The 22,609-nt window shown below is 42.7% G+C and overlaps 2 protein-coding genes across 3 annotated transcripts in view; both read left to right on the top strand.

Annotated features, from left to right (window-relative positions):
• LOC138611913 (solute carrier family 22 member 23-like) overlaps positions 1-13,418 on the top strand; it is a 37,029-nt gene extending 23,611 nt beyond the window's left edge. Inside the window, exons 5-10 of the mRNA XM_069685173.1 lie at positions 1,111-1,238; positions 3,923-4,025; positions 4,698-4,933; positions 6,302-6,334; positions 8,108-8,231; positions 8,895-13,418. Of these exons, the coding sequence (XP_069541274.1) occupies positions 1,111-1,238; positions 3,923-4,025; positions 4,698-4,933; positions 6,302-6,334; positions 8,108-8,231; positions 8,895-10,428 (2,158 nt within the window). The 3' untranslated portion in view covers positions 10,429-13,418. The remainder of the gene's footprint in view (positions 1-1,110; positions 1,239-3,922; positions 4,026-4,697; positions 4,934-6,301; positions 6,335-8,107; positions 8,232-8,894) is intronic.
• A 1,883-nt stretch (positions 13,419-15,301) lies between these two features.
• LOC138611348 (tubulin beta-2A chain) lies at positions 15,302-21,128 on the top strand. Of its 2 annotated transcripts, XM_069684404.1 has the most exons (4): positions 15,302-15,454; positions 15,833-15,941; positions 17,178-17,288; positions 19,692-21,128. In XM_069684404.1, exons 1-4 carry the CDS (start codon positions 15,398-15,400, stop codon positions 20,762-20,764), a joined length of 1,350 nt encoding a protein of 449 aa, XP_069540505.1. In that variant the 5' UTR covers positions 15,302-15,397; the 3' UTR covers positions 20,765-21,128. The 2 variants fall into 2 exon arrangements, with proteins under 2 accessions (XP_069540505.1, XP_069540506.1); XM_069684405.1 differs by lacking the exons at positions 15,302-15,454; positions 15,833-15,941 and adding an exon at positions 16,077-16,118.
• Positions 21,129-22,609: the final 1,481 nt, after the last annotated feature.

Here is a 22,609-nt window from a genome sequence, read left to right as displayed (position 1 = left end):
TGTAACTGCTCTTTTGTTGAGGCTCAGGCAATAAATACCTTTGTTTCACAGCACTGCTAATATGTGTAGAAAGCCGGATAAAGAAAATCCAATTGTATGGATTTAATCACAGAGTATTGCTTTGACAGCTTTACATTTGTGGGTTTTCTCTAGCTCTAATGTGATCGAACATCAGTGCACTTCATTCAGTGAAGGACACAGAAGGTTCCAACTGATTGGGGATTGATGGGGATTCCCTCAGCGGTGCAGTGCAGGGGTCACACACCTTTGGCATACATCAGGCTAATCACTCTGATAAATGAGAGAAAAACAATGCATACACTTTATTACTCAGCAGCTAAGTGGCTGAGCTGTGTGCTGAATGTTGTTTTGTCTAGTTTGTTGACTGTTTCATGTGATTATGGCTTTGAGGAGGACATGAACTCTATGAAATGAATGATATCACTTGTTATCAGAGCTGTCACACAGGACTGTGTTACACAAAATACCAAATATTTGAGACGGCCTTCAAGAGAGGATTCTTGCATTTCATTAGAAGGAACCCATGTTGACTTTGTTGATTAAGCCAGACGGCGTTTATGAGCACAAACTGGCTTTATGACTGATAATGTGGCTTTAAAAAGACAGCTGATCCGGCTGAAGAGTCCTACACTGCAGGTGATCTCAGTTTGCTGATTTTAGCGAAACAGCTAAGCCACATCAGTGCAAGATCGTAAATTCTCGAGGACATCTGTTCCAGAGAAATTCAGCCAGCTGAGGCAAACGTGGCGGTGTATTTTGCTGACCAGCTTTAAATCAACATATTCCTGTGAGGGGAAAACCTGACCGCTCAGAGGAATCTGTGCTGCATCATGCAACATAACCACCAGATAATAGAGTGTAACAATTAAAGCAGGGGTAGATATGTCCTGCAGTCATGTTTTCCCTCTGTAGAACATCTGGTGAAGCTAATACCACCTGTAAATGCTATGTGAGTGAGAGATGAGAGTTTTCTTTCGTGCTTTTAATTTGAAATGTGTTGAAAAGGCTCACTGAGGGAAATTGAAATCGGTGTGCTTCGCCTCATCTTTCATGCCCTATTAACGAGGACTTCCCCCATCTTTTCAACAGGATCTTCCCTGAGTCACTGCGTTGGCTTCTGGCCACTCAGCAGTACTGCCGCTCCAAGTGGATCATGGGACACATAGCGCAGAAAAACCGAGTCAACATGGAGCTGGACAGCGATAATATCCTTACAGGTAACTCGTACATAATTGTTAAGCGCTAAAAAAGACCGTATTTCTTTCTAATTTTGCTGCAGCATCTTTTAGTGGATGTGTTGTAGTATCCTGCAGCTGTTCTTTCCTAAAACAAAAAGTCAAGATTGACAAGGTTATATCAGTTTCCTGTCTGGTTACCATAGAAACAGACCATTTAGAGGTAGCAGTGGGTGTTGAACATTACATCATGACACTCTACGACGTTCGTTTATTTCATTAGAGCCTGTGTGGGTGGATGTGCGCTGACATGATGGCAGATGGACACAGGTCAAGCACTTGACCTTTGATTCGGGGTTGACCGTGAGTGTTTGCACTCAGACAGAAATAAAATAAGGCTAAAATAAGAGGGGAAGATTTAACAGAGCTGTTTACAGTTTTGCACTTTTTGTATTTTTGTCCCTCCAACGCTTACCGTAGTTATCAATACATTTAGAGAAACAGTGTTGTTGCCGGTAAAGAGCTCAAAGAGGAACCAGTCGGTGTGAAATTAGTTGAACTTTTTTAACACTCTGATACTGTGTGCTGATGCAGCATTGAGAACATTGCCGTTGACATTTATTATCCACTCTTGTTTTATAGTAACCGCCTGTCCCCGGCTCTTACCGTCATATTTCCTACTTTAAGCGGCTCAGCCCGAAATAATATGTTGGGCACACTTTGTACTCTTTGCACAGAGACATGACAGACGCATGTGTAGTTCACCTTTGGAAAGTGAGCGCAGTGATTTGCATACAGTCGAGCTCAGTCTTACTCAGAGGTTTGTAGGATCACTGGAAAACCTCAGTACAGCCAGAGATAACCTCGAGGCGGTGGTGATGAATGCCGTCACATGCCTGAGTCAACATGAACACGCAGTACCACAAAGCCGAGGTGTGTTTCTGTGGTTACCCTGCGCTCTGATACTAAAACATCCACAGTGTGCTCTGTCACATATCATCCGCGGCTCAGGGGCGTGTTGCCCTCACAGGAACTGTTCCTGTTCTTCTGCGAGCAGCGTTGTTATACCTGTCTGACAGAGCAGAGCGGCGGGAGGAGGGTCACGTGGGATGAAACGTGCTCATTGAAAATACACATGCAATTTTCTGTGGTTACGATAAATATGAGGCAGCCTAATTTGACTATAGAGAACCAGATCTGCTGTTGACCTGTAGCTCCCTTATACAGGATGATTGACTGGAGCCTGATGATTGCACAGGCAGGCTAGTGTCACCTTATTGAAGATATGTTGGAATCATTGTGTATACAGTATAATACTACACACAGGTTTTCTTGTTCCCTTATTTTTCACATGTACATGCAGGGTTGGGAAGGTTACTATAAAAATGTATTCTGATACAGTTACTAATGACCTGTTAGAAGCTGTAATCAGTAACCTAATGCAAGTAACGTAACTGGATTACTTCAATACTAAATCTGCAAATAAAGACAAGAGAAAAGAAACTTCAATACTTTTATGTGTAATGCACGAATGCCCCTTTAAATGAGGGCAATTAAACGCATTTAAATGTACCTTGTTAAGTCTGCTGTTCACACTACTTCACACTCAAACATCAAGTAAACTGTCATGAACTTACTCCAGTCTGGGCTTGTGTTTTACCCACACCGTCCCGGCCGCGGCCATCACCACAGTCACAAACTATGTTTCAGTAGTTGTAGAAGACGACAGGTTAGCTAACATTTTTAACTGTAATTCTGTGCAGCTAACGTTAGCGGCTGGTCTTACCTGTAAATGTTTCTTTAAATAAGACGTCGAGTCCTTGGATAATGACAGCGTTTTCACAGCCGGAAGGCAGAACTTGCCCTGTGCTGCGATGTTGCTCCCATTTTCTCCCCTGAAGACAAAATGACGGCGAAATTTCCACCCAGTGAAAACATTTTTATCACCACAGGCCATGACAACCACAGACTGTTGATGACAGCTTTGAGGAGCGGTGTTGTGAGACTTATGCGTCTATGTGAAGTGTCGTAACCTGTGCGCGCAGGTGCATGGTTTTATCAGAGACGGTCAGACGGACGGTTTAGAAATGAGACGGGAGATGTTATAGAGCATCTTTGGTATTATATCGTCTTCATTTTGAAATGGTAATCCTGCTGGTGATCCCCATTTTTAATAAGTGTATCTGTAATCTAATGACCTCTTTTTTTCTGTAACTGTAACGGAAGACAGTTGCCCTTTTTATCCTATTTACATAACGCAGTGTCTTGTACTCCGTTACTCCACGAGCCTGTGTGCATGTTAGTATTTTTATTTTTATTTCATACTTTATCTAAACTACTACAACTATTTTCATAGTTTCCATTGACGTTTAATGTTCATAATTGGTAGCCATTATATTTTTTCTGGGGGTAACTGCCAAAAGTAGAGTAGGCCTACTTTTTGTGTACAACAAACAAACTAGGAAACTATGTGCAATTACTAAAGGTTGTAAGTTAAAACAAATTAAAATCCACAAATGCTATTTATACAAATTTTCCATAATTTCCATAGCAGTCAAAATAACTGTAATAATACAATCTGTAAATCAAAGACCAAATATCCAGGAGAAAACTGAGTCAGAAACACAAGCAGCCCCTGACCACCCTAACCTTTAAAGTTATGTTCAAATATCAAAATCAGTCATATATTTGCTCGGCTCTAACATCCACGTGTTACTTCTTTCCAGAACTGCAGAAAGCTCTTCAAAAGAAACCCAAAAAGACGTGCATCGTGAAAATGGTGGGGACGAGGAACCTGTGGAAGAACATTGTCGTGCTCTGCGTCAACTCGTAAGTGTTTGTCTTACTTAGACAACAGTCTGGACTTCACATGTGAGGTTTGAGTGTGGGAGGATCTGAAAACCAAGGGAGGAAAAAAGGGAAACGCCTGTGTGCTTGTATGTGTGTGCAGGGCGAGGCCGTGCCAGTTAGACACGCCATTTTGTGCTTTCAATATGCCACTATTAACCTGTCGACTCGATGCCGCATTGATCGGCAGCTTTCAATGCTTTTGTCTTTCCATATTTTCTCTGCTCTCTCTTTTCATCTCATGAGAGATCTCTGCTCTCCTCTCTCCATCTGAGACCTCTTCCCAGGCAGCCTTTAGCTTTAGCTCTGCCTCTCTGTGTCCCTGACTCCCTCTGCCAGCATGAATTTTACATGAGCTGTGTCCTTATGAAACATTAGACAACCAGGGGAGAGGGTGTGAGTGTTTGCTTGCGTTTTGTGTGTATGCTTTTCAGGGTGTGTGCTTGTGTTTCAATAAGTCAGTGTTTACATGCGTGCAGGAGAGGAGATGAGAGGAAATGTGAAAAACCTTGAATGGTTCCTCTTTCACCTTCTTCAAACCTTTTCATCTTTTAGACTTGGATCTATTTTAATCTTCTCCCTTTTTTGTTTTTAATTTTCCCCCTCCCTTCTTTTACCATTCACTTTCCCCTAACGTGTATGTTCCTTTTCCAGGCTAACAGGCTACGGGATCCACCACTGCTTCGCCCGCAGCATGGTGGACCCTGAAGTTCAGGGGACGACCATGTTCCATAACTTCTATGCAGACTACTACACCATGGCGGGCATCGCGGTGGCGTCCTGCATGGCGCTGTGCCCGGCGGTGGGCCTGATGGGCCGGCGCGGTGGCCTTCTCATGTTTATGATCATCACGGCCCTGGCATCGCTGCTGCAGCTCGGTCTGCTCAACTGTGAGTACTTTATGAAGAGCACATGTCAGGATTATTGGGTACAATACACCTCAAAAGACTGAAGAGACAAATCACTGGTACTCTTTTGATATACGTATATAATATTTTTCTTATTATCAATGAATCCCTTCAAAATATCAAAACCAACAGGGAACAAATCGTACTACCACGTATTGTCTGTGTATCCAAGCCTCGTGTATCTTATACCTTTGTGCCTCAGAGCTCCATTGTTATCTAACAGCTCTAAGAACACATCACAGTAATAAAGGAATATGTCGCCCAGTGCAACAGTGTGGCTCAGAGAACATCAGGCTCTGATGTTTTGAAAATTACTTGCTCCTGCTCCCAATAGGGGTTTTCATTTATCGCAGAAAATGGTCCCCAAGAAGTGCTCTATTTTTATCCTGTTTAATTTACGCTTGCTAGAAAACAACAGCAGTCTGTTGTAGGAAATTGTTTAGCCGTGAAGAAAAGGTTTTGCACACAGTTTTAATAAGCTGTTCTTGGAAATGTCTGTAATAGGGGCTATAACAGGCAAATGTCCTGTTAGGGATGGACTAATGTTATCAGTACTGTTTATTGTCTTTTAGTGCAATCAATTTAGTATTATAGGATTATATAACAATTACATATTGTAAGAAAACAACTTTAAAACGCTAAATGAACGATTCCAAAAAATTAGATGTCAACACAATAAATTATAGCATTTTTGTTTCACACTTATGATTACTTTTATCCTATAATACATCAGTGGAACGTACATTTTTTATTCCCAATATGTTGTTTTAAAGACATTTTCCATTATCTGTGGATTTATTAAAAATATTCTTAATAAATTCAACAGATTTATTTCAACCATCCAACTATCCTATCCAAAGGAATTATCAGCCAAATCTGTACTTTTAATGGTGCTACATTTAATCCTTAGTAAAGATGTGTTTCTAGAAGCACGGCACAAACAGACCACAGCAGTCCGGATCCTGTGTCTCCTACACCCATGCTGTAAGAGTTAGCGTGGATCCCGAGGCCTTTGCTACCTTTAGTTGTTTCTAATGGAGTAGTCAGACATGATTACAAACTGCTGTTTTAGTAAATGTTTACCAAAAAGTGCTCCAGATGATCAAAACAGAACACAAGTCAGTTTATTCAGTCACAAACGAGCCAACTTAATGTTTAACCTGAGTCAACACATGAAGCTTTCGCTCATGTTTCATGTTCCCATCTGAGGTTCTTTATGATGCAAGAGTGTGTTGACAAGATTTGCTCAACATGTGTGCTTGTTTTTGTTTCTGATGTTTCTGGGTTGAATTTATTGTCTGAGTTTTGTGTCTCTAACTGATCATTTCTGTTTCTGTTACTCTCCTCCAGTGCTGGGGAAGTACAGTGGCCATCTGAATATCGGTAAGATCGTCTGTGTATTTGTGTCCTCTATAAACGAATTGGGTAGATAATCTGATCAATCACATCACCTCTATCAGCTTCACATTTGCTCGCAGTGTGAATTGAATGGTCTGGTTGTTGCACTATCTTGATGAGGTTTTACAAAATGTGCAGCATGGAGGCATCTTGCAGTATTTCATTAGGCGTATACAAGCCCTGCAGAGACACATAATGAAGTGCTGGATGTAATTATGGCTTGCTATTCACTTATTTATCCCCTTTGTGTTACAGAGGGTGAGTCTGTTTGTTATAGAGCTGTGAATCTCACAACTAGCCTTCCTTTTCTGTTCTCTGTTTATCAGTATCTTTATTCTCTACTTACTAATCCCGCCGCAGGAAATACTGATCACAGTCCAGTCTCTGACTTGACCGAAGTTTACCTGTAAATACACAGTTTGAAATAGGTTGTGATTATACATTTACAAATCTATTGAAAACCTTGTATGATCCATTTTAGGAACTCATGTTTTTAAAAAATAATAAAAACACATTTATTGTGAATCCACTTGCAAACACAGATTCGGTACTTACTTTAGATTTTGTATTACAAAATGAAACACTACGTGGAAGCATATGGAAGTGAAGAAATGCCATGTAAGGGATAATATATAGTGAGTAGGTCGTTATTAGCAGCAGGTTGTTGCTACCCCTTCAGGGTTAGACCCTGTCTGGGTTCCATTTAACAGTAACAAGCTGCTCACTATACATTATCTTATTACACAGCTTTTTACTTTATAAAATCAAATATTTGACACAAAATATTTGGAAATTATTTTCTTAATTTAAAAATAATTAAATTTCCGTTTTCTGTTTAAAAATAGTCCGTTGCACTCACAGTGAGAGCTGCATCCATGGCAACTGCCAACTCTGCCTTCTTAAAATGAGTTTTTACTGAGCTACCTGTTTCTACTCACATTAAAATGAGCTAACCTAGCTGTTACTACTCACATTAAAATGAGCTAAGCTAGCTGTTACTACTCACATTAAAATTAGCTAAGCTAGCTGTTTCTACTCGCATTAAAATGAGCTAACCTAGCTGTTTCTACTCACATTAAAATGAGCTAAGCTAGCTGTTTCTACTCGCATTAAAATGAGCTAACCTAGCTGTTTCTACTCGCATTAAAATGAGCTAACCTAGCTGTTACTACTCACATTAAAATGAGCTAACCTAGCTGTTACTACTCACATTAAAATGAGCTAACCTAGCTGTTACTACTCACATTAAAATGAGCTAACCTAGCTGTTTTTACTCACATTAAAATGAGCTAACCTAGCTGTTATTACTCACATTAAAATGAGCTAACCTAGCTGTTATTACTCACATTAAAATGAGCTAACCTAGCTGTTTCTACTCACCTTTAATGGACACATTTCCACTGATGGTGAAGTAAGACACAGTGAACGGGGCAGCAGGAATCGACGCAGCACCTGATTGAGGTTTTCGTCACTGTCAGTCTGTTGACACTTTATTTTCCATTCACCATCTTTAAACACCTATCCGTTTAATGTTTACTTCATGTGCTGTCTTCAGTTTTGTTGACCTTCTCTGCATGTAATTTAACAACAAAATATTTCCATATCTTCCTTTTAACACAATAATGTATTTGAATAACTCAACACAAGCTAGATTATCAACTGGCCCTTACATGCATCTGCAGCTGCCTTGTCCTTTTACACATCAAACAGGCTAATGAGTGCAAACGGGCATACATGTGTCTCCTGCTTTGTCTGCAGATAGCGCAGGTACGCTGAACAAGAAATTCTCCACCGCCTTCTCCATCATCGGCATGTTCTCCTCCCACGCAGTCAGCAACTTGAGCATATTCTTCTGTGCTGAGATCACGCCCACTGTGATCAGGTAAGCCCACTGTAACACTGGGATTGTAACGCTCGAGGAGGATGATGAAATGTAGAAAATGTGCTTTTATTCTTGAGAGTAGAGAGAATAGCACATGCTTTCTTTTATTAACCATGTGGGTGATGTGTTCATTGTGGATGAAACAGTGCTGCAGGTATTTGAAGTGCCTTTTTGCGTCTGTTTTATTGTCCCGATTAGCTTAATAATCAGTTGGTTTCCCTAGCATCGCATGCTCCTGATGATGGGTTAGCTGCTCCACCTCCTGTTAAAGGACGGTATGAAATCATTGAACTGCAGGAAACAACAGACTCTCATAGTTCAGTGTCAAATGTAATCCACATCTTGTACAAATTAGCCAGCCCCTCTGAGAATATATGACACAGCCCTGGATGTTCATTATCTGCAGTTATGTAAGGGGTGTTGTTTTGCTGACAGTGCTCGAATGGCGGCCTCTGGTGGCGAACTTAAGAAACTACAGGAGAGGGATGGGACTGCATGTAGAGGAGGGCGTTTGGTGGGACTGCAGCACTCTCTGCTGCTGTTTGATCAAATATAAAATGAACACAAGCATTCCTACATATATGTTATTTAGTTTTTCAGTCTTTAGAGATGGTTTTATGAGGCTTTTGATGATGTCCCTAAACACTATCTGTCTCATCTTAGGGGTGGTGGTCTGGGTCTAGTCCTGGCCAGCGCCGGCTTCGGCATGCTGACTGCGCCCATCATGGAGCTCCACAATCAGAAGGGATATTTCCTCCACCACATCATCTTTGCCTGCTGCACCCTCATCTGCATCATCTGCATTCTCCTGCTGCCCGAGACACGGTACCAGCCCCTCCCCGAGACCCTGGCAGACGGCGAGAGCTACACTCGTCAACCTCTCCTCCCTCCGAAGAAGCCTGGTGAACAGCGCCTCTTACTGGCTCAGTCTGAGAGTAGCAGGGACTACACCAGGGTGCACGACACGCCACTCCACGAGGCAGCCAACACTGCAGTGTCCACCATGGACTCTACCGCCTCCTCAGCTGTCGATCTGACCGCTCCGTCGGTTGCGGATATGTCCTCTCCGGCGTTCATGGAGGTGCACCCTGGAAAGCCTGAGTCCAAAGACCCCAATGGCCACTCTGTGTCAACCACACAGCCAATCACATCACTAGGTAAAGACAGCACCATACATGCAAGTAAAGAGCACCTGCTGTCTTCCACTCCTTTACACAAAGCCCAGTGCGTCACAGACCCACTTTTAGCCAATGCGGAGGAACCTCCAGCAATAGTCTTGGAGTCCATCGAGCCGTTGATGGATTCCCCCGCTCCCGAAGAGAACGACATCGGCCCTTCTCCTACAAAAGAGTCACCACCTACCCCTTCCCCTTCTTTGGACTCCTCCGCTCCCCCTGTCCCTCAAACTGTGCCTGCGTCCTTATTAATCTGCACCACACCCACCATCGAACCCCCGCCTACTTCCATGTTAGAATCCCCCAACCCTCTTGTGAATGACATCGAAAGTACCACTCCAGAATCTGACAAACCTTCGCAAGAGGACATCGCTTTGGAAGACTTACCTCCTCCATCTATGCATGAAAGTCCCCCTCCATCCCCTACACCCTCTCCTGTTTTGACGACAGACTGCAACATGTCCGCTGACCCTCCACCCGCTATTAGTGCACAATCCGACATTCCCGACCAGTTAGAAATCGTAGACAATTCCACCTCTTTACCCTCCCCTATAGACTCCCAAATACCCCCTGTGGTAGACGGCGAACCAGCACAGGTAGACTCTACATCTCCCTGTGTAAATGATATATCCCCCCCTAGCCCAGTCACTGTTTCCCCTTCACCCAGCCCCCCTCCACCCATTGACCCAGACCATTTACCCTCAGCGGACTCTTCCACTCCTCCTGTCCAAGATACTGTCAACACCACTGCACAGAGTCCTACCATTCTCCCTGTCACGGACATTGTGCACACCTCCGCACCAGAATCAACCACTCAGACAGACATTGCCCCGCCCCCGCAGGACTCAGTTCCCTCCCTTGCTGTAGATCCAGTACCAACTTCCATCACGGATCCAGGCTCTACAGAAGCAACTCCCCCCTCTATATTGGACTGCACCGCCTCCTCCCCCATAGACTCTGGTGTCCTCTCCGTCAGTGCCAGCACAGAAAACAACACTGTCAATGGCGTGTCCTCGTCTTGATCCAGCGTTCGGATGCGGCCAGGAAAAGAAGCTTTACGGTTGCACGAGGATGCAGCCCACGCCACACGGAGAAGGGGGGCCGAACTGTCCTGCTCAGACTCCAGGCGCTCAATGAAGACTGTCCATAACCTGGAGTCGAGCAGACATGTCTTAAAAGAGCTGCTGTACGTTTCTCAATGTCCCCCCTCTTCCTGCGTTAAGCCAATAAACGAGACCACGCAAGTGAGAGAGTGCCAGAGGCTGGTTTGTGACAATGTGACAGCATCTTCTGCTCCTTTTTTTGAATGTCACTGGAAATCACCAGCCTATAAACTACTTTGATGTAAATGAATGGGAAATCACTGTCTGTCATTTGAAAGAGACTTTACCCACAATCACTGAGAGGGGAGAAATGAAACGATGCTAAAAACAAAACCAACAAAAAAAAACAATCTAATCACTGGTACTTTTGCTCAAATGTCCGTCTAACATATTTGTATTAAAATATCGCCTTACCTGTATGGACATAAAAAAATCTGAATGTTACAAAGTATTTTTTGCCGTTACAGAGGAAAACCATCCAAATTGGAGTGATTTTTCTAAAAACAAAGCCAAAAACTTACTCTGACCAAAATTAAATGTAGACATAGTGCCAAAAAAAAATTCGTATAAATGCAGTATTTGCCTGTTTGGGGAAATACAGCTGAGTGCAGTGTGAGGGCTAGAGCGAATCAGATGAACCCTTATTCAAAATTCAAGAATACACAAGATTGAAACAATTTCTGAAGACTGAAATCCTACATCACAGTTTAGATAAATTAGAATTGAGATACTGAGAGTGCTAAATTGCTTTCGTCGACATGCCGTTCATTGTTTGAACAGCCATATTTGAGAAAAGAACGACCCATATTTTGTCGGTCTGAAGAAACTTTTATTTTTCCAATCGTTTCAGTCGATGAAATTTACGGTATGCAAACGCTCTTCTTTGTAAATGTGATATTGTAAGTAAATTGATAATTAGTTGTTGAGCTTGATTAAGTCTTTTTTTTAAAATTCAAAGTATTATTTTGAATAATCTCCCATGGCGTGCCCTTATTGTACAAAACCTATACTTCATTCTTACAGTATTTGTGGCACCTCGGTGTGGTGGCACCTTTTCTTCTTTGCAGTTGGGACTAAGCATGAAAATAATTGTGAACGTGTCAGCTAAACAAACTAGCAAACCTTAAAAAGAGACACAGAAAAGCTATTTTTGAAATGAAATCAATGGATGACAAAATGTTCGATGTGATCGCCGACTGTCTCAGCATCGCTAACCCTTCAGTGTGTTTTCCCAATCATGTCCTGGCATTAACATAGTTCCTGTATGTTACATGTATGTTCATACATTCTCATGCACAACTAAGTTTACCTAAAAAATGCAATATGTCATATATTTGTCAAATTGACATTTTAAAAAATACAGGTCAAATCTTTATTTATAGACACATGATTAACTCTTCATATTAAATTGACGGACTCTTTCTTAAGGAGGCACTTTCTCTTCCAAAGCCTGCGTCCGCCTGTGGACAGCGCTATACTTGACTCGTGTGTAACCGGACAGTCGTGGTTGCACACTTCATGCATTGGAGGTTGTAATATAAGTCGGAGGAAGGTGTTTGATTGCGGATAAACCACTGTTTACAACAATAATAATAATAATAATGCTACATAAGAATAATAATTACATGTTACTGTAAAACACAAGAGCCAACTGAATGATGTCTTGTCATTTCAAATGTGATGAAACCTAATTTCTCATGTATCCAGGGGGTGTTCTAGTGAGCTGTCATTCAGGAATCAAAGACTACACATTTTTTGGTACTATTATGAAAAACCTTGCAGGTACTTGACTCACTCAGCATTTTCTTTTGCATATATCCAACTTAAATGTGCACTGACAGAGGCTACATATCCTTTGGTATGTGAATGAATGAGCCAACATGCCTGTGGTTGTTTTTTTTTCTCCTCACAAGCAGCTTGAATCAAAGTATGAAAGCTGTATTTTAGTTTGCTTCAGGATGATCTTTTATCAGGTCATCATGTCAACAAACTTCCATTTAGTGAACATTTAATGTCTTACATTCGTATGCCATGCTGCTAAGCCTCAAAGCACAACGCCCTGCAATCATGTGATGATGAATTTGGTGGAGCTTGGTGAGAAAAAAAAAAAAGGGAAAATGGAGTGGGATTTTTGCATATGATACAGAAATTACTAATAACTTTCACAATAGACCCACATGTAATCGACTTTGTGAAACAGGATGTTGACACTGGATTTGATAAGGAATTTTGGCACCTGCAGTAGAGAGTGCGTTGTCTGCAGTGGTCAGTAGCTTCATATTATTCTAAACCCCTGATGTCTGTGAGTGTTGGTCTCTGTGTCTCTGTGTTCAGCACCAGTGTAATGACAATAACACAAAGCAGCACAAAACATCCAGTGTCTTCTCTGAGATCTGTTGCTTCCATTCTCACAACTCTCATGCAGCTGTTTCAGAGCGCTGGTCGGAGCTACGACATCCGTACGTATTTGGTTGGACTTAAAAATCAGTCAAAGCAATCCAAAGCATTGTTAGCACCAGCGTTAGAGCGGACGAGGAGACAGGAAATGAAAAAGCAAAAAAAAAAAAAGAATGGGTTATGCCTTTGTAAATAGTAAATGTGTGGAGACACGCAGCTTCAGTAAGATGAAGGATGATAGATCGTAACATGGACTGCTCAATAGTTTTGAACCTGGTAGATAAACGTCTCAGACACATGAAGTCCCCAGTGTACACATTTCAGGTTTTGCTTCTCTCAACCGTGCGACTCAGAATCTCTCAGCGGGAGATTTGAATGAATGTAAAAACCATGGATTGTACCATTTATAATTTCTTAATGTTTGATTTCATTTTGTTTTTGTTTTAACAGACATAAAGCACTTGTATATAAGCCATACCTGTTGTTAAAATAAACCACTATTTATTGATCAACTATGGGTATCATTGAGTCCTTCATTTTTAAATTCATATTAGATTCTAGGGGGGAAAAAAAGTCAAATATGTTATTTGCTGATGTAAGCCTTGTATCCACATTTAAAAGAGTAACTTAAAACACTTTTTAAAATCCATTAGTGCTTCAAAGATCATGACGGATTCAGCAAAGGCTGGATTACAAACTTAAAGGAGAGAGCAAAGGCCCCAGAACCTCACGGGTCTAGGAAATGGTATGTGAGACAATGTTTTTGTGGCAGGGGAATCAGCCTCAGTCAAAAAAGCCATAACCATGCTAGCTATTTAGCATGGATTGTATATAATAAATATGCTGAAGAGCCAGGCCCCTAATTCTGCATAACTTTAATATAACTTGAACAAGTTAGTTGTATAAAGGCAGTGGTTAGAGCTGTCGCCTCACAGCTAGAGGGGACCTAGTGTGAACCCTGGTTCGGACGATGTCGGCCTTTCAGTGTGGACTTTGCATGTTCTTCCAGTGCATGTGTGGCCTCCCTCCGGCTTCCCTCCCACAGTCCAAAGACATGCTCGTCACGTTAATCAGTTTGCCGGTAAGTGTGGGTGTGAGTATGAAAGGTTGTCTGTTTCCATGTGTCAGCCCTGTAATTGACTTGTGATCAGTCCAGGGTGTACCCCGCCTCTTGCTCAATGACAGCTGGGATGGGCTCTAGCCCTGACCGGACCCTGAACAGGATAAGTGGTATAGATAATTGATGGATAGTTCACCGCCCTCACAGTTGCTTGAATTTGGAGAAGAGCTAAATAGACAAAAAAATGTTTTTGTACCAAAGGTGTGAACATGATTATTTCTGTTGTCAAATCAGGCATTTTATAGACTCTAATGGGGATTGACTTGAGTCAGCCTCAAGTGGCCACTCCAGGAACTGCAGCTTTGGGTACGTCTGTGTGGCTTTATTTTTCAGCCCGAGGTTGTTGCCTCTTAGACACACAAATGTTTTAGGCTAAATGCTAATGTGAAAGGTTAATGATGGTTGATTCATAGGGACACTATTAGCATGCAGATGGTCAGTAGGTGTAACGCTAAACGCTTCAGCTAAACTTGACCGTGAAGGCATGCTAACATTTGCATTGTGACTGTAAACACAATGTAAATGTATTTGGCTTTGTTGGTAATTCAAACATTTTGACCTGATACTCGTTTCAGATAAAAAATGAGGCCAAAATTATGAGAATTGATTCCTAGGGGAACAAGAATGTTATTATGTTGCTAATGATTTTATTCCTTCAAAAAAAGTGTGGTTAATTCAATTATTGCGACAGGAATACAGCAGACAGGTAGCAATACAGACCTACTAGTTGGTTCCTTAGACTTTGGCCCAAATAGTTGGGGTTGGGGTTGTGGGGGCCACAGCCCTTTTTCTGCCCCCCGCCTCCCTTAGAAAGTTTGTCCGGCTCTGACTGGAGAATTTGCTCACCTCATACCAGAAACAGCATTACTCAGCATTCCTATGAAAAAAAAATGTCTGAGTTTAAATCATTCAGGCTCCTGGTTGTAGCAGTAGCTAACAGTTGCCCCTAAATATGCTACACAGCTCAGTGCTAATTGAATCAGCACATGTAACTGAACTGCAGCCGTCAATTGTGCTGATAAAATTTGTCATTTCCTGGCAGGAAAAAAACAACCGCCTGAGGTTTATACAACAACCTCAGGCAGAAATTTCCCTGCATGGGACAGGGTGATGTCAGAGGGATGATGCGGCACCATCCTCTGGTTCCGCTGCATCAAACCGCTGCTTTCCTATTGGCTGACGGGGATACTGGGGATGCTGCGTTGCGTGCAACGTCATCTGACCAGCAGCACGTTTATCTATCTCGCCGGCTCAACACTCGCCCTGGAAATTAGGAGAGTGCTGATTCTGAGAAACACAGCGACAACAGACTGAAGACCGGACGCAGGTGAAGTCGAACAGGACGCTCTCTGCCCGCATCCGCAGCGCACCATGAGGGAAATCGTTCACATCCAGGCTGGACAGTGCGGAAACCAGATCGGGGCGAAGGTATAAATACTAACATTTATGTCAAGAAGGGAAAAATATGGAATAATTGTGTTTTTCAATGCGGAATGTTACACGTGGTACTTTCCAGGGATTTTCGTTTGTTTGGTTTTGATCTATAGACTCCAGCTCTCTTTGGGCAAAATGAAATACATTTGGCTTTGAAAAAGTTTGATGGATTATTAGTTGTTTATACATGTGCAGGGTGTGGTTCAGTCGGGCAGTGGCTGCAGTGATGTGGCCCCCCTCTGCTGCGCGTCATTTTCTCCCCAAGCAGATGCGCAATTACCAAAACGAAGCCAGACGCACGTGTTTAACGCGTTTTCGCAGCGTGCTTCGTCGCTAAATGACCCCAACATAATTGTGTTTGTCCCATTTTAGTTCTGGGAGGTGATAAGTGACGAGCATGGCATCGATCCCACCGGTAGTTATCAAGGTGACAGTGACCTGCAGCTGGAGAGGATAAATGTCTACTACAATGAAGCATCAGGTGAAATAAAGTGTATTTTTCTTCAAAGTTTGTTTTAAATAACATGTTTGTATTGGAGAAGCTGATCACTAACTAGCGCTTTGTTTCCATTGCTCATTGTCCTTGCATGACCTTTTGCTACACAGGCCCTAATCTGAATGCAACATACTCGTGTCACTAATTTAGCAGCAAGGGAAAGTAGGTCCCAGCATGAGTGCAGGGAAAATTAGGACAGTGAATCTGCTAAAACCTCTCCCCCTGTCTCACTCTCTCTCTCTCTCTCTGTCTCCCTCTCTCTCTCTCTCTCTCTTTAGGGAGTACAGGTATCTGCAGTCTCTGTAGCTGACCCTGCTCACTGTGCCTCCGTCTCATCTCAGCATCTGATTTTTTTGTTGGCTATCCCAAATGCATCCCCGTGCTGCTGCTGTACATATAAAAGTGAAACAATGATGTTTAGTGCTTATCCAGCTTTGTTTGCTTCAGCTCTTCTAACTGATGATGTCAGACGGACAAGTCAGAGCAGATCTCAATCCATGTAGCCAGGATTGATATCAAACAATGCCCACTCTCTGAGATAGACGACAAGTCTGCACAAGAGGCCTAAACTGCTTATTAAGTATAACCGACTATCCCTATCCTGTTTGCTAGCAGCAGGCTGTATTGATCCTCTGTTTCCATGTTGCATGCAGGCTTCAGTGTCACCTACTGGGTCAATATTGCTTATGGGTTGACACAGCATCCCGTGCATTAATTCATCCCTAGAAATGAACATAACAGACCTGCTGATGTTTACAGGCACAAGAAACATTAAGACTAACTTAAGCAATCCGGTGAGAGAATAAGAGGTCTGGGTACAGGAGTGGATCACATCTTTGTTTGCTTGAACTCTGCAGAGCTCAGCACTCTGAAAGCCCCACCGGCCATGCATAAGCAGTGCAGCATGCTGCAGCAGTTTGCTTGCAAGAATGGGGTTACAGACAGAGCGGGTGGAGCAAAGAAGGAAACAATAGAAGGCACATTGTATTCTTTAAATATCCCGCTTGATTGACAGGATGTAGTATCCATGAAACAAAAGATGACATCAGTGGACAGCACTTCTATATGAATACCCATTTTGGATCTGATGAGTTAATATGATAAAAAAAACAAGCTTTTGTTCTGACATCATGCACCCTGAGACTGTCGATATCTTACTCCACCCTTCCGTCCATTACGTCTCTCTGTCCCTCTATCTTCTGCTCTTTTTTTAAACCAAAGGCAGCAAATTTGTCCCCCGCGCCATTCTGGTCGACCTGGAGCCAGGAACCATGGACTCAGTCCGCTCCGGCCCGTTTGGACAGCTCTTCAGGCCTGACAACTTTGTCTTTGGTGAGCGGACAATATATCACGGTGTCATCACTAATCTCAAACCGACTGCATGTACAATATGTGTGTGTCAGCAGCTGCTGTCGTGTCCTGCAGAGCTGAGCTTAGTTTCGCCCGACAGAAAGGTAGAGTACTTTATATTCCGAGCACAAAGCTTCTGCAGCCTCTCAGCGATGTGCCAGTAGTGTGATGTATCCTGCATGTGCAGCTGTGTCAGACTGACACAGCTCGAGTGGTGACTCAGCGAAAAAGAAATCCACTTGGAGATGATGCTGCAGTACTGATTGCGTCGAGTGTAGATACAGGGTCGATAGATTCCACAGAAGGATGACTCTACATTTGATCCTATTGAAAAACACTCACATAGAAGAATTGTCCTTAAGCTTTATGAAAACTTCTGAATGAAATAATTATAGCACAGCAACATTATCAGTATTGTTTCTAGATGTTAAAAGAGATCAAACAAAAGTACACATGTATAATTTTCAGATTATCTCTTTTTTCATGAGTATCATATATAAAGGTTGGAATAAATCATTTGTAACAAATTGCTTTATTATTGATGAATTAATAATGTATTTATGCTTTATTGATCAATAACAAGACATTAAGAAGCAATACATCAGAGTATCCAGGGTATACACACGCAGCTAGCAGCTCCATGAGGCTGCACAAAGGAAAGCTGGTGCTAAGAACAAATGGCACATGCTAACAATGACAATAATCAGGTCATGACGTGTCAAATCAGAAAGGAGGATTCAGATTACATTTTAAGTTTGTTCAAATTTTACATATGTGCATTCTGACACCAAAAAACAAAGTACTGTAAAAAATATTTTGTTGAATTTGGTCAAAGATCCTGCATCATCAAAACGCATTTAAAGTAATAATCTCGAAGATTTTCATTTAGATAAATGTCTGTTAAGTCAGTCTTTATCACTGAATGAGGTAACACAATGGTGATTGAGCCTACGGCCCACTGATGAACGCCTCTGCATTTGCAGTAGATCATATTATTATAGGCTGGGTGTCTCTGGCGACATTCACGGAAAAAATCACAAGCGGCGCCAAGTTAGTGACGCATTTTCATCCAGCAGTGGTTGGTCTGCCAGAGAGGGGAGGACAAGCTAAGTGGCTGCACTTCCGGTTTCTGTAAGCATTGAGAGGAAACGGTAATCTACTATGGCTGAACAAAAACAAATAAACCCAAAAAAGATCGATGACTACAGATACAACTTCAAAAATGATTGGAAATCCAAAGAAACAGTAACAAATTCAAACAGTCTACAAATGAAAGAGAGGAAAATAAATAGTTAGAAACATGACAAATGGAGCCAGGCGTAGATGTCTGGTTAAATTGGGAAGTGTGCCCCTGTAGTCACTGATTATCGCCAATGGGTGGTGCTCAAGATGTTCGGAACTGAAATGTTCGAGGTTGTTACTTTAAGTCACTATCTATCGCCAAATGAGATAACACAATGGTGATTGAGCCTATGGCCCACTGATGAAAGCCTTTGCATTTGCAGAATATAGTATTGTTATGGACTGAGTGTCTGGTGCGACTTTCGCACCATCGAAAAAATCACAGGTGGCGCCCAGTTAGTGGCGCATTTTCACCCAGCAGTGGTTGGTCTGCCAGAGAGGGTAGGCAGAGCTAAGCGGCTGCTTTTCAGGTCTCTGCAAGTGTTGCGAGTAAACAGTAATCTACTATGGCTGAACAAACAAAGAAAAGATCGATGACTACAGATACAACTTCAAAAATAAGTGAAAATCCAAAGAAAAAGAAACAAACTCGACGCTCAGTTACAACTGGAGCCAACCGTGGACGTCACACATGCAACACTGTTTGGATATCTGGGAAGTGTGCTCTCGCAATTAATGTTTATGGCCATAGGTGCTGCCAAAGAGAACTAATCTGAAATCTTCGAGATTACCACTTTTATGTCCAGTTTCAAGAAAGCCTTGAAGAAATCCATGTCCTGGGTGACTGGTCAAAATATCTGAAACATGTTGAGATAAACATGATTTTATTTGTACAAATAAGCTGTAGTTAAGTTGCTATGGTTGCAATCCATCAAGTAAGACATTAGTTACAATCCATTATAAACTATAGCTGCTTTTCTACTGCAGGAAGATTCCCTTTAGGAGGTCCTCTGTGTGTCCCAGGGATCCCAGAAGGTACCTGCTCCAGGGATAGTTCCTTCTGTCCACAGACTAATTTGGTTATCTCTACAGGTCTTTGATCTTTGTGAAAATGCAGATAACAATGGGCTGGAAGAACGTTTTACTTCTTGAGAAGTAACCCAGAGGCCTGGGTACTTTTGGTGGAGACGCAGCGTATGCCTTTGCAGATAACAGTGCCATTATTTGTCAAACATGATTGTCTCTATGTCATGCATCATACAGGTCAAAGTGGAGCAGGAAACAACTGGGCCAAGGGTCACTACACTGAGGGAGCTGAGCTGGTGGACTCAGTCCTGGATGTGGTGAGGAAGGAGTCTGAGAACTGCGACTGCCTCCAGGGCTTTCAGCTCACCCACTCCCTGGGCGGAGGCACGGGTTCAGGCATGGGTACACTGCTCATCAGCAAGATCCGTGAGGAGTACCCCGACCGCATTATGAACACCTTCAGCGTCATGCCTTCCCCGAAAGTGTCTGACACCGTGGTGGAGCCCTACAACGCCACTCTTTCTGTCCACCAGCTCGTTGAAAACACAGATGAGACCTTCAGCATTGACAATGAGGCCCTGTACGATATCTGCTTCCGCACCCTAAAGCTGACCACGCCCACCTACGGAGACCTCAACCACCTGGTGTCAGCCACCATGAGTGGGGTGACCACCTGCCTCCGCTTCCCCGGCCAACTCAACGCTGACCTCCGCAAGCTGGCCGTCAACATGGTGCCCTTCCCCCGCCTGCACTTCTTCATGCCGGGGTTCGCTCCCCTCACGAGCCGGGGCAGTCAGCAGTACCGTGCCCTCTCCGTGCCAGAGCTCACACAGCAAATGTTCGACGCCAAGAACATGATGGCGGCCTGCGACCCTCGTCATGGACGCTACCTGACTGTGGCAGCCATCTTCCGCGGGCGCATGTCGATGAAGGAAGTGGACGAACAGATGTTGAGCGTGCAGAACAAGAACAGCAGCTACTTTGTTGAATGGATTCCAAACAACGTCAAGACCGCGGTTTGCGATATCCCTCCACGTGGCCTCAAGATGTCTGCCACCTTCATCGGCAACAGCACGGCCATCCAGGAGCTGTTCAGGAGGATCTCAGAGCAGTTCACCGCCATGTTCCGACGCAAGGCCTTCCTGCACTGGTACACCGGAGAGGGAATGGACGAGATGGAGTTCACGGAGGCAGAGAGCAACATGAACGACCTGGTGTCCGAGTACCAGCAGTACCAGGACGCCACTGCTGATGAGATGGGCGAATATGAAGAAGATGAGATTGAGGATGAGGAAGACGTCCGCCACTGATTGTGCAGCACTGACATGACACTGAATGAACCAGTCCCTCAAAGTAGTAACTGTTGTTGGACATTGCAGTGAGATCATAAGACGTACGCTAGTGATGCAGATGCTCAACTCAATATTGCAGAGTGCATTTCATGATGAAATACAGCTTTTTGGCCAAAATTATATTGCATATAGACATGGCTTACACTGACAGAGATTATGAGTGGTGTTAGAACCTTAAAATATATAAGTATATAATATATAAGTGCCATAGTAATTGGTTTTCCAAGTTATGCTATGCCAATATCAAGTACAGTCTTGTCCTAAATACAGTTTTGTAACATTTGCTGTCTCAAATCGCAAATAAATTATGCAGTCCTGTCAATACTTTGTGTCGTGTTTTATTTGATAGTAATTGTTCTTTAATTATCACTATATGGGTCCTTGTTTGGGTTCTAGTGCTTTATCTTAATACAATACCCATGGGAAATCCATCCGTCCATCCATTATCTGTACCACTTATCCTGTTCAGGGTTGCAGGGGGGCTGGAGCCAATCCCAGCTGAAATTGGGCAAGAGGCGGGGTACACCCTGGACTGACTGGCAGTCCATCACAGGGCTGACGCATGGAGACAGACACACTCACACCTACGTGCAATTTTAGAGTCACCAATGAACCTAACAAGCATGTCTTTGGACTGTGGGAGGAAGCAGGAGTACCTGGGGGGAATGCATAGGGAGAACATGCAAACTCCACACAGAAAGGGCCACTATGTCCAAATTGGGATTCGAACTAGGAGCTTTCTAGCTGTGAGGCTACAGCGTTAACCACTGCACCACTGTGCAGCCCCCACAATTGGAAATGCTTTTGTTAAAGGATATGTTTTGGAAGGTACTTTTTATCGTCCAAAAATGCCATAAAAACCCTAAACCAACAAACGCAACCTGTACTATTAGGTTTTCTTTGTGTACCCAGAGCCTGATAGAGCATGTGTCTTTGTGCCATAGACTCATATTGTTGTCTAAAAGCTATTGAAACATAATAATCATCTGCACAGCATACTCATATAGCTCTGTTATGATCAAGCATACGCTCAATTTATTCACCATGAATAAGAACTTCTTAGAAGACAAAAATATTTTGCAATATATGAAGTCAAGCACAAAATGATTTAAATTTTGCGGTATGTAAGCCATTGTGAAATCTTGCTCTTGTGCGTTTCTCTGGCGATAAGCACCAGTTCAAACATGTCCCTGCAGCCAGGAAGGAGCCTGTGACAGTAAATAGATGAATCAGTGCAGAAAATACAAAGAAAGTTATTAATCACAGAGTATTTCAAAATGTATTTTACACTTCTGTGACAGTGACGTGATGAAACTCACTCAAACATACTCAAGAGTGTAATACCATCCAGCCACAGCAAGTGGTTTTAAAATGCTTCCTAAGTAAATATGTCTTTCACTACTGGCCACACCCAAGTCACGCCTGTCAGTGCAAGAATGTTTCCACTTGATGCCTGATGGAAAACATCTGGTTTGACATGGCTGACGGCCATGAGCAAATCCTGAAAAAGAATCTAACCAGGGGAGAGGATTTGGAGCAGGATTTTTTTTTTTTTTTGCCCCAAGGCAGAGGGGGAAAAAAACAAATGATTTCATGAATGGTAGAAGAAAAGTGATTAATTTTATTAACTGTTCTCCTCTCCTTCAGGAGAAATTAAGCAAGAGCAAATTAGCATTAAAAAAGTTTGAAATGCTTAACTGTATCTACCGTCAACACCTAAATAATATGTTTAATGCAAAGATTTTCTTTACACATATATACGTGCCTGTTTTATATTGTGAGATAACATTACAAAAAAATTAT

The sequence above is a fragment of the Semicossyphus pulcher genome, unplaced genomic scaffold, assembly GCF_022749685.1.
Source record: "Semicossyphus pulcher isolate SPU_LCO1_2020_fin unplaced genomic scaffold, fSemPul1.0.p SCAF_7, whole genome shotgun sequence".
NCBI lineage: Eukaryota > Metazoa > Chordata > Actinopteri > Labriformes > Labridae > Semicossyphus > Semicossyphus pulcher.
The sequence above is the reverse complement of the archived record's forward strand: the minus strand, read 5'-3'. Positions and strand labels throughout refer to the sequence as shown.